This window comes from Triticum aestivum, chromosome 7A, assembly GCF_018294505.1.
Source record: "Triticum aestivum cultivar Chinese Spring chromosome 7A, IWGSC CS RefSeq v2.1, whole genome shotgun sequence".
Lineage (NCBI taxonomy): Eukaryota > Viridiplantae > Streptophyta > Magnoliopsida > Poales > Poaceae > Triticum > Triticum aestivum.
Genome location: NC_057812.1, coordinates 667,781,831 through 667,792,982, shown reverse-complemented (window position 1 = coordinate 667,792,982; position 11,152 = coordinate 667,781,831). Strand labels below are relative to the sequence as shown.

The window sequence follows — 11,152 nt, the reverse complement described above, 5'->3', positions numbered from 1 at the left end:
CGAGTGGATTTGAAGTCTTGCTCTTTTGTCGTCTTCTCCGCTACGCCATCATCAGCTGCGTCTCTGATGGGTCCCTTGACTCTCCTCTATTCCCTCCCGCAGTCATAGCTGGAGTGGCATGGACGCTGGTGACGACGCGGACACTGTTGACTGAAGTTGTTGCCGATGTGTTGCTGTAGGCCAAACCATCAATGTCGATGTCGAGGTAGTAGATCATGGTGATGTAGCCGTAGTCGATGTAGTCGTGGTCGATGGTGTAGCCGTCATGGATGATGAAGCCGCACAAAGCCGGAGGCGCAAAAAAATGCGCTATGACGGAGCTGCAGACATGGACGATGCACCTTGCGGATGTCAGAGGGTGTCGTCGGCGATGAGTCCGCCGATTTTGCCAAGACCGAAGGAACCCATCGAGCACACATCGATTTTGCCAGAACCGTGTGGTTGCGTAGGGTCGTCACTGAGTGACGCCGTGTCGATGCAGTCGTGCCGTCGTGGATGACGCGGTCGATGCCGTTGTCGTGACGCGGTCAATGTTGTCGTCAAGGTTGCGTCTTGCAGAAAAGTCTGTCAGAGGACGCTAGGTGTCCATCTTGTGGACAAGGCAGCGACAGTGTGTTAACGAAGATGTTGGTGAGGACCACGTTGATGAAGACCTTGGCGATGAAGTGTCGGCGATGGTATTGCAGTGGCGTGTCGACGATGATGTCGCTTGAAGGCGTCCCTCGCGGCGACGATGTGTCCATGCCGTGTCGCGCAGAGAAGTCAATGAAGAATTTGGATCTTTTTCCACACCGGCCTGGCGTGTGGTTGGTACTGATGTCGCTTCTCGTGTATTTGCTCGAGGATGATCTTGAGTCGTAGTCTGTTGTGGTCGTACAGCTTGATGTCGTGGTTCGGGTGGGTACAGATCGCTCGGTGTAGGTCGCTCGGTGCGGTGCAGATCGCTCAGCGGCTCGTGGACGTGGTTGTGGTGTCGCGCTGGTTCGTGACGAGGTTGTCAATGCAGATCGATGTCGCGTAGGTCGCCGTAGACTCGTAGTCAATGCTGGCGCTGCCGATCCTCCGTGGAGTCTGTGCATGTTGATAGACATTACCTCTTGGACGTGACCTTCCAATGGAGAACAAGTTGGCATCCATGGAGATGATCAGATCAACGGGCGTGGAGAAGTCGGCCTCCATCATAGACAGCCTGGATGTGGCAGGAGAAGTCCTGCGTTTCACCGTGCTGTGTGTGTGGACGGCCGTCATGTAGATCCGATCTTGTCCTGCTCGTAGCAGGGCGCCTGGTTCTGGTGGCCTTCCGAGATCGGATCGCATGGGATCTGCTCCTACCGAGAGATTGCGTGCGCAGAAGTATCACCCTCCCGTGAGCAGTACGCGCGCGACGCTGTTGAAGAAGCTGGCTATAGCTGATCGGAGCGGCGCCGGCCGTGTGTCGATGTAGATCGGCTGGAGGCGCTCGTACATGCCGATGTCCGCCGTCTGGAGTTGGACGTTTGTGGAAAATAGTTGGATGGATCTCGCATTGATTGTCACTGGATTTGAAGATCGTTGGGTTTATTTCGTGGTTAAGAAAAATCAATCTACTAAGAAATTTGGAAACAAATAAATTTCTAATCTATGGAACTGATTCAACCAGGTGCCGCGCCTCCGAGGAGAGGGGATTAATCTCCCCGGGGGCGGCGCGCTGCGTAAGTGGTGGAGAAATCTACGATCGGCGTCGTGAGACTAACCGCTCTAATATCATGTGAAAAATATGAGATAACATAATATTACTCAGTGGATGCCAACTTGTTCTTTTTGGACGTGACCTTCCAACGGAGAACAAGTTGGCATCCATTTGGCCGTCGTCGTGTGCTGCCCCTGCCATCTCCTCTGCATTCACATCTGGGTATAATATCAGCTCATCATGCGCTGCAGCCACAGATACAGTCACTTAGGCACGACCGGCTACATACTCCCTCCGTCCGGGAAAAGTTGTCCACGGCGTAGTTCATTATGATTTTTGCAAATAAACCCTTAAGATTTTAAATCTCCTGCTAATTACCCCTTTGCTTCTTCCTCCTCCAGACGCCCGCGGCAGGAACAAGCCCAGCGCGCCGTCGGCAGCCACCGTAGAGCCCAGCGCGCTGCCGTCCACCTGCGTCGCCGCTGCGCCGCCGCTGCCAATCCGTGGCGCCCCTGCCCGCCTACGCCGCCTGCATGAAGGCGAGCTGCGCCGCCGCCCACACGGAGGTGACTGCTCCTCCGCGGCGACCAACTGGACGCCCGCCTCCTCCACGGTTGAAGGCACCTCCCTCGTCGCCCTGCTCGCGTCCCTAGCCGGTGCGGCCCGCGCCCTCATCCTCTGCCCGCTTCCTCGCGCCCGCGGCCGCCAGTGCGGGATTTGGGCAAGTCGCCGGCCGCCGCTTCCTTCTGCTGCCGCCGCGATTCCCTCCAGCCTCTGATGCTGCAGCTGTTGGGCGAAGCCAACGCCCCCAGATCGAGTCCTCGCCATCTGATGCTTCTGCTCCTCCTCGCCGTCTGATGCTTCTGCTCATCCTCGCCGTCTGACTTCTCTGCCCCACGTCTGCTGTTGAAAAGGTGAATTTGTAGTAGAAATTGAAGTAGATATGTGAAGTGGAAATTTAATTGGGCAGTGCTACACCTTCACAATAGTGTGCAACATCCACATTCGCCTGAAAGGGAGAGGGAAGGTTAAAAAGTTCAGGTTCTGTTAACTGAACATGTTCAGGTTCAGGTTCTGTTAACTGAAAAAGTTTAGATTCAGAAACATTGTTGGACTGATAGGAAGTTTGTTGAACAGAGCAATCTATACCTGTAATTTGTACTGTTATGCCTCTGTTACTCCAGTCAAAATTTTCCTGTGAAAATTTTCAGTCAAGCACAACTGATCATGTAACTTGAGAAGATTACTCCAGATTTTGGAAATAATCAATTACTCCAGATTCTGTCCCTCCTTTGGAATGTGAAGTCCACTGGAAATGAGCACAAGTCAGGTCCGTCAAACTAAGATTAGTCAAAAGCAACAGAAGAGCACTAACCAACCAAAGTTCCACTAGAATTAGGCCACTAGAGAGGAAATAAACAAGTGTGCACCATTTATCCAATTGCAAACATGCCTAAAGTTTCCAATTGCAAACTAAGATTATTTGAATCATTTGAATTTATTTGATTTATTTGGATTTATACACCATTTGTCCAATTGCAAACATGCCTAAAGTTTCCAATTGTCCAATTTCAGTCATTCATTTTAGTCCAATTTTGTCTTCTTATTTCTAGCACACTGACATAGAAGATTTTTGCTCTGATTCACTTTTAGTCTAAAAAAAGACATGACACACCAGAGAAAAAAGAAGAAGAAAAAAGAAATCATGCCTTGCAGAAGAAAAAAGAAATCCCAGAAACACTTAACTGTTTTAGACACTTTCAGTTAACTGTTTTGAATTGTCCAAGTGGCGGTATTGTTTCAGAAATCCCAGGTGACTCCCAGGTGACTGTATATTGTCCCGGTGACTAAAGTTTCAGAAATCCCAGAAAGTTGCTGCACCTCTTTACTAAAAAGGGGCAAAACTGATCATGTACTCTGAAGAAATGTTGCAATGTTGCAATGTTGTCACAGTAATTACTTGATCAAAATAATTCTGTCCTTAACTGAATAAACTTGATTTAGTTAACTGAATAAACTTGATTTAAGTATATTCTTACAGAAACTTTGCCTACTTTTGTGTACTAAGGCACTGAAAACATGATCCTCCTCCTACATTACGTATATCCATCCATTTTCTTTTGGCCACAACAAGAAAGATCTCCTTTCATCTTTTGTACTCTTGGTATGATTTTCTAGACATAGCCCTAAAATCTCTAAACACTCTTTTGACAAGCAATACTTCTAATAAAACTATGCATAAAAGATCAAAAAACAGCATAAATTGGAAAACGAGCAATACTTCTAAAACCAGTTGCAAGCAAATCTACAGTAAAATAAAATGATCCCATAGTGTACTTAATTCAGAACACATGGAAGAAACTTGACTAAATGTACAGATTTTGGAAAAAAAAATCCAAGTTAACTAAATGACTGATTCAATTTCAGGCAACTTGGAGAAGAGATCACTTGATCATTGACTGTACTTAATTCAGAACACATGGAAGAAACTTGTTAGAAACTGAAACGGTTAATATTGAGAATTAAGTTACTCTAATGGAGTACCAAATTTTGAGAACAAGCCATCTGAAAAGAGCACTAGCTAAGATCTAATCCTTATGTCCAGTTAACCACTAATTTACTGTAACCAATGTTCAGAGACAAATCAGACTTGACAGTAAAGATCAAAATTTCAGACTTGACAGTAAATATAGTGGAAACTGAAGATTATTTAGGAACACACACTTGTTCCTAAACTTGATGTCGATTTAGCAACACAGTCTTCAGTGAGAGTATAAAAAATAACTACTCCATCTACTTAAGTGATTCTACACTAAACCAGAACAAGTTGATGTTCAGTCAAGTTGATTTCAAACTTGACACATAAATAAAATTTGACATCAATGAAATTTAGACTATGAGTGCCTGCCCATGACATCTGCATGGTTCTCTACACCACACACCATCAACACTGCTAGCTACTCCTACTCGATCGCCCCAGCTTTTGCCACGGACAGCAAGAACCTAACACGTTCTCCACCTAGCAGCTAGCTAGGATGGCCATGAATCCTCTCTCCCAGGAGCGCCCCAATGCATATCCATGGGGGGTGGCCATGTACACGAACCTGCACTATTGATTTGAACTCTTAACACTACTGAAAACCAAATTCAGTGAACATACACTTCAGAAAATTCAGTAAACATGCACTCGAGAAAATTCAGTGACTGCAGAACATACACTCCAGAAAATTTTCCGTGATCTTGTACTCAATTTTACAGTGAACTTGCTAAAGAAGCTCCCAAGCTTCAAGATAGACTAAATTGACAGCTAATGTACTCAAAAGAAGCATTTTGGAGTACAAGAAGGGGAAAGCGGGAGGCAAGAAGAGGGGGGAGCCGCACCTTGGCAGGAGGGGGGCGAGGGGACTGGGTTGGGCTATGGGCAGACGGAGGCGGGGGCGGGTGCCTTGGACCAGTCTGGGAGTTGGCGGCGCTTGCCGGACTCGGCGGCGTACGCGACCTCGATGGCCTGGAGCTCCGCCTCGGCCTCGGCGTCTCGGCGACCCACACAGCGGCGTGCGCTTGGAGAATACTGGGTTCGTGGTCGACGGCGTCCAGCCAATGAGGAGGTGGTCGACGACGCGCAGGGGAAGCTCCGGCTCGCCGCCCTCGGGGAAGGACGCCGTCGGATAGCAGATCGAAAAAAGTCGAGCCTTCCTCGCCGTGATTCGCCATGGGGGGACGATGAGAGGAACGAGGAGGGGGGAAGCAACGCGGCAGTGGCGTGGGGAGAGGGAGCTCCGGCGACGCGCGGGAGAGCTGTGCGGGTGAGCAGAGGAGGTGAGCTCTGGGGCGGGGGAGCTCCGGCGAGGGGGAGACGAGCAAGGGAGCTCTGGCTCTGGCGCGGGGAGTGTGTTGTTTGTCGGAGGAAAGGGGAGGTGATTTTCGCAAAATGTCGTCGGAGACAATTTTTCCCGGACGGAGGGAGTACATACTAGCACAGCACGTGGTAAAATCTAAAAAACCCTCACAAAGGAAAGTGCAGAGTAACAGAAGGTTGTGTCTGGAACAAGTTCCATTGCATATAACTAGTTTCAGGAGCTGCCGCATGATGCGGCGCAGTGAACGGCTCGCGGCGACCACGCAGAACGTGGCCGAGGCTCGGGCCGACGTGCTCCAGCTCCAGGACAAGCCCGGTGCAGGGGTTCCGCGCGATGCCGTGCCCGTGCAAGCTGACGATGGAGGGGTGGCCACGGCACGCCTCGCCTCACGCAGCAGGTCACGGTGGAGCCTCCTCTTGCTTGCTGCTGCCGTCGTCGGATTCCGGCCGACTCGACTGGAGCAAAACGCGCTTCCGAATTCGATCGGGAGCGGCGCTCTGCTCGCGTCCGACTGGAGCACGGTCACCGCCTCGCCGGGAGATATAAGCTCCATGGGGGGCGCTCGTGGTAGGCGATCGCCTTCTTCCTTGCCCCCCAATTTCTCCATCCAATCCTTCCTCCCCACTTCTCCATCCACTCCAAAACCGAGCACAGGAGCTCGCGCCGCCACCCATGGCCGCGCAGATGCTCCGTCGGTGGAAGAGCTTCTACGGCGCCTTCGACCTCGTGGACGCCGCCATCGAGGCCGCCGATCCAGACCAATTCTCACGCCACGTGTTCCGGCGCGCGAGGGGAGACCTGGTGGGACGGCTCTGCAGCGCCGCCGACGACGACCAGGCGGAGCGTATCTGCGGGATTCTCGACGACTTCATGGGGGAGTCTCTCGAGACGCTGAGGCTGGTTCCATCAACGCCAGGGGTGCCCATCTCCACGGAACTCGCCGACTCTGTGTGCGCGCTGCGGGAGCACGACTGATCGGAGCGCGTCCGCCTCCTCGCGCGCGGCATCGTGAGCGGGTGGGAGGCCTCCGTCCAGGTCACAGCAGCCATGCCGATGAAGAAGCTGCTGCAGCCCAAGGCGACCGTCGGCCAGCAGCAGCAGCAGCGTGTCTCCGCCGACCCTGACACGAAGACGAAGCGGCCTCCCAAGATCGTCGGCGAGCCGTTGTCCAAGAAGTCGGCTGAAATCATACGGTGACCGTGCCGGACTCTAATCGGAGGAGAAGATGGAAGCCGCGAAGCGCAAGCTCCGCCAAGGTTACCAGGAAGCAGAGGAAGCCAAACGGCGGCGCAGGACGCAGTTGGTGCAGGCGACGCCCAAGACGATGCAGCCAATCAGGAGGTGTGGCAGCTCCATGGTGAAGAAAACCTTGTCGATCAGGACGCAGCTTCACATGGCTTAATTAGGTCTCTAGTCAAGAAAATCCATAGCTAGTGTCCTGGTCACATACAACATTATATGTAATCCTTCTTCTCGAATCTCGAACATGCCATACTACAGTTGTAACAGCTAACTAGAACTACTGCAATGAATGCAGTTGCTTGTACTAGCTCGTATGCATGTTATGTATGTGATTGACAGAAGTTGATGAAATTAAAGCGAGATTTACTGTTAGAAATCTGCAAAGGATTTGGAGAGAAATTGCTCGTCATGTTGGGGAAGATTGCATAGAAAGCAGCAGCAATTAGAATCTGGACTAATGTATTCCTAGTTTAATCTGAGTGTCAAATCACAAGAATGCTTTCTGCAGTTTACACCCAGATATTTCAAAGAAGAAAAGGCTATGTTACAAAGAACAAAATGCAACACTGCTAGAGAAAACCCCAATAGTAGCGCTGGTTTTAGAACTATTAGTAGCGCTTGTATAAGCGCTACCACTAAGACACTACAGCTAACTGGTAGCAGTATTGTTGGTCTACTAGCGCTACTGATACACCTAGTTAGCAGTCGCGCTCTTTCTCGAAAAGCGCCGCTGATAGAGGTAAGTAGCAGTAGCGTTTCTTTTAAAAAGCGCCACTGCTTAGTTTTTCTATTTTTTCTTAATTGCAGCTTATTTTCGTCGTATTTGTATATGTTTTATATGCAGTACTTTTATCATATGATTTTATGACCTTAATTAGTTAGTATATACAATAGTGTGAACACATGTTGCCTTCACTTGAACCTAATCCATCTTTCACACTGTTGTATATACTAAGGTGGATTAGATTCAAGTGGAGGCAACATGTGGTTTGCCTCCACTTGAATCTAATCCGCCAACACAAGCTATTTAATCATCATCATAGTCATTACTACCAACACTAGCTATTTAATCATCATAGTCATAGTGTAGCACATTATCATCTTCAAACTCATTCTAGCTAGCTAATCACCACCAACACTAGCTACGGTAGCTATCTAATCACCACCAACACTAGCTAATAATAATTATCATAGCCATTACCACCAACACTAGCTATTTAATCATCATAGTCATAGTATAGCACATCATCATCTTCAAACTCATTCTAGCTAGCTAATCACTCCTGCTGCTCTTTCTCAAGTAAAATAGCATAAAACATGTGTAGCATTCGTGCTTCATCATATTGGAGCATGCAGATGAACCTGTTTCCTAATTGTGGGCTGCGCTTCTGATTGCTGCCCCTAGTAGTTGATGTCTACTATGCAACTTTATTCTTGTAGACTCGTGTTGAGACTCCAAGCACAGAGTTTTGTAGGACAGTAGCAATTTTCCGTCAAGTGGATGACCTAAGGTTTATCAATCCGTGGGAGGCGTAGGATGAAGATGGTCTCTCTCGAACAACCCTGCAACCAAATACAAGAAATCTCTTGTGTCCCCAACATACCCAATATAATGGCAAATTTTATAGGTGCACTAGTTCGGCGAAGAGATGGTGATAAAAGTGTAATATTGATGGTAAAAATATATTTTATAATCTGAAAAAATAAAAACAGCAAGGTAGCAAATAGTAAACGGGCACAAAAACGGTATTGCAATGCTTAAAAATGAGGCCCAGGGTCCGTACTTTCACTAGTGCAACCTCTCAACAATGCTAACATAGTTGGATCATATGATTATCCCTCAAAGTGCAATAAAGAATCACTCCCGAGTTCCTATTAGCGGAGAACAAAAGATAGGAATTGTTTGTAGGGCACGAAACCACCCCAAAGCTATTCTTTCCGTTCGATCTATTCAAGAGTTCGTACTAAAATAACACAAAGCTATTTTTTCTGTTCGATCTATCCTAGAGTTTGTACTAGAATAACACCAAAGCAAATTCATATTCATAATACTCAATCCACACAAAGAACTACGAAGAGACCCCAAAGTTTCTATCGGAGAAAAGATAATAAAACGTGCATCAACCTGTATGCATAGATTACCCCAACGTCACCTTGGGAATCCGCAAGTTGAATACCATAACATACATCAAGTGAATTAGTATGATACCCCAATTGTCACCTCAAGTATTCATACCGCAAGACATACATCATGTGTTCTCATCTCTGAATATTCAATCCAACAAGACAAAACTTCAAAGGGTAAAGATTCAATTCATCATAACAAGAGTATAGAGGGGAGAAACATCACATGATCTGACTATATTAACAAAGCCCATGATATAGATCAAGAGAGAGAGAGATCAAACACATAGCTACCGATACAAACCCTCAGTCCCAAGGGTGGACTACTCCCTCCCCATCATGGTGGCCGCCGGGATGATGAAGATGGCTACCGGAGATGATTCCCCCCTCCGGCAGGGTGTCGGAACGGGTCTAGATTGGTTTTCGGTGGCTACAGAGCCTTGCGGCAGCGAAATTTCTGATCTAGGTTAACCCCGATGGGTTTCGGAATATTTGGGAATTTATAGTGCAAAAGGGGGTGCGGGAGGCCACCGAGGTGGGCACAACCCACCAGGGCGCGCCCTGGTGGGTTGTGCCCCCCTCGGGGCACCCCCAGGTGCAGCTCTAGCCCATTGGGTTCCTTCTGGTCCAAAAAAATTCTCCGTAAAGTTTCATTGCGTTTGGACTCCGTTTGATATTGATTTCCTACGATGTAAAAAACAAGCAAAAAATAGCAACTGGCACTGGGCACTGGGTCAATAGTTTAGTCCCAAAAAATGATATAAAGTTGCTATAAAATGATTGTAAAACACCCAAGAATGTTAAAGTAACAGCATGAATACTTCATAAATTATGGATACGTTGGAGACGTATCATCATCCCCAAGCTTAATTCCTACTCGTCCTCGAGTAGGTAAATGATAAAAGAAATAATTTGAAGTGTGAATGCTAGCAAAGTGCATGATCAATGATAATTTCAATCACTTTTTCTAGCATCATAGCAGCAATTCTTTCTTATAAAACTTCTCATGTTATAGTAGCAACCAATTCACATGTTAAGATTCAAACAATGAACTCTCTTGAAACTCAACAACCTATGTTCTCAGTCACCAAGCAATTGCAATTCAACTTATTCAACAGAGTTTAATTAAGAGCTCCACATACTCAACCATCATATAGTCTTCTATGATTGCTAACACTCACCGCATACACATGAGCAAAACATTTCAACCGGACACATAGAAAGATAGGGGCTTATTGTTTGGCCTCCCAACATATTCACCTCAAGGGTGATGTCAACAATAATATCTCATGCTACCCATTTCCAACTGGACATATGTGCCTAGATCTTTCCTCACCACATGATGCTTGCCAAAAGAGAAAAATAAAAAGGAATAGAGAGAAAAACTTTGACTCTTTGCATAAAAGTAAATACTGAAAAGTAAAATATAGACCCTTCGCAGAGGGAAGCAGAGGTTGCCATGCGCTTATTTGTTTGTATGCTCGATCCCTTAGTGCAAAAGAACGTCACGTTATATTGCCCATTATGATAGCAACCTTTATTATACAGTCTGTTGCTTTTATTGTTTTGCCATCATAAGTTCGTACAACGCTAATTTTTCTCTTACACTAAATGATCTAACACTTTTAGAAGCATTTTTATTGCCTTATTGCACCAATGACAACTTACTTGAAGGATCTTGCTCAATCCTTAGGTAGGTATGGTGGACTCTTGAAAATAAGATTTGGGTTTAAGGGTTTCTGGATGCACAAGTAATATCTCTACTTAGTGTGGAATTTTTGGCTAGCAAGGGCAAGCACCACATGTTGAAGGATCTATGACAATATAACTTCTATGTGAATATAAGCAAATATAAATCATTACATTGTCTTCCTTGTCCAACGTCAATAATTTTGGCATATAATATTTTGATGGGGGCTCACAATCACAAAAGATTTCCATGATAGTGTATTTGCATGTGAAAGTTCTCTTCCTTATACTAATTATTCGTGAATTGCTTGTATGACCAATATTGTGATTGTCAAGCCTCAAAAGATTTCACTTTCTAAACCCAATGTGAAGCTCCCACTAGGCATTATATGCTTTCAACTTCATGACATTCAATTTATTCAACTATTTACTCATAGGATATAAGTGAAGCACAAGAGTAAATGACAAACTACTCCAAAAAGATATAAGTGAAGATCAAGCGAGCAGTTAAGTAAATAGGTAGCTAATTGAGGACTCTCTTTTATTTAAAAACTTTCATATCTAAGTA

The 11,152-nt window shown here is 46.6% G+C and overlaps 1 protein-coding gene and 1 long non-coding RNA gene across 2 annotated transcripts; one reads left to right on the top strand and one right to left on the bottom strand.

Moving 5' to 3' along the window:
• Positions 1 to 1,848: 1,848 nt before the first annotated feature.
• On the bottom strand, positions 1,849 to 5,610 carry LOC123149117 (uncharacterized). Its single transcript, XR_006474350.1, has 3 exons — positions 5,051 to 5,610; positions 2,819 to 2,978; positions 1,849 to 2,678 (listed from the first exon to the last, which is right to left on the bottom strand). It is a non-coding gene; the product is annotated as an uncharacterized lncRNA (long non-coding RNA).
• Positions 5,611 to 5,853: 243 nt separating this feature from the next.
• On the top strand, positions 5,854 to 7,126 carry LOC123153680 (uncharacterized). The gene is made up of 3 exons (XM_044572684.1): positions 5,854 to 6,494; positions 6,543 to 6,681; positions 6,749 to 7,126. The coding sequence occupies exons 1-3, from the start codon at positions 6,202 to 6,204 to the stop codon at positions 6,929 to 6,931; spliced, it is 615 nt and encodes a 204-aa protein (XP_044428619.1). The 5' UTR covers positions 5,854 to 6,201; the 3' UTR covers positions 6,932 to 7,126.
• Positions 7,127 to 11,152: the final 4,026 nt, after the last annotated feature.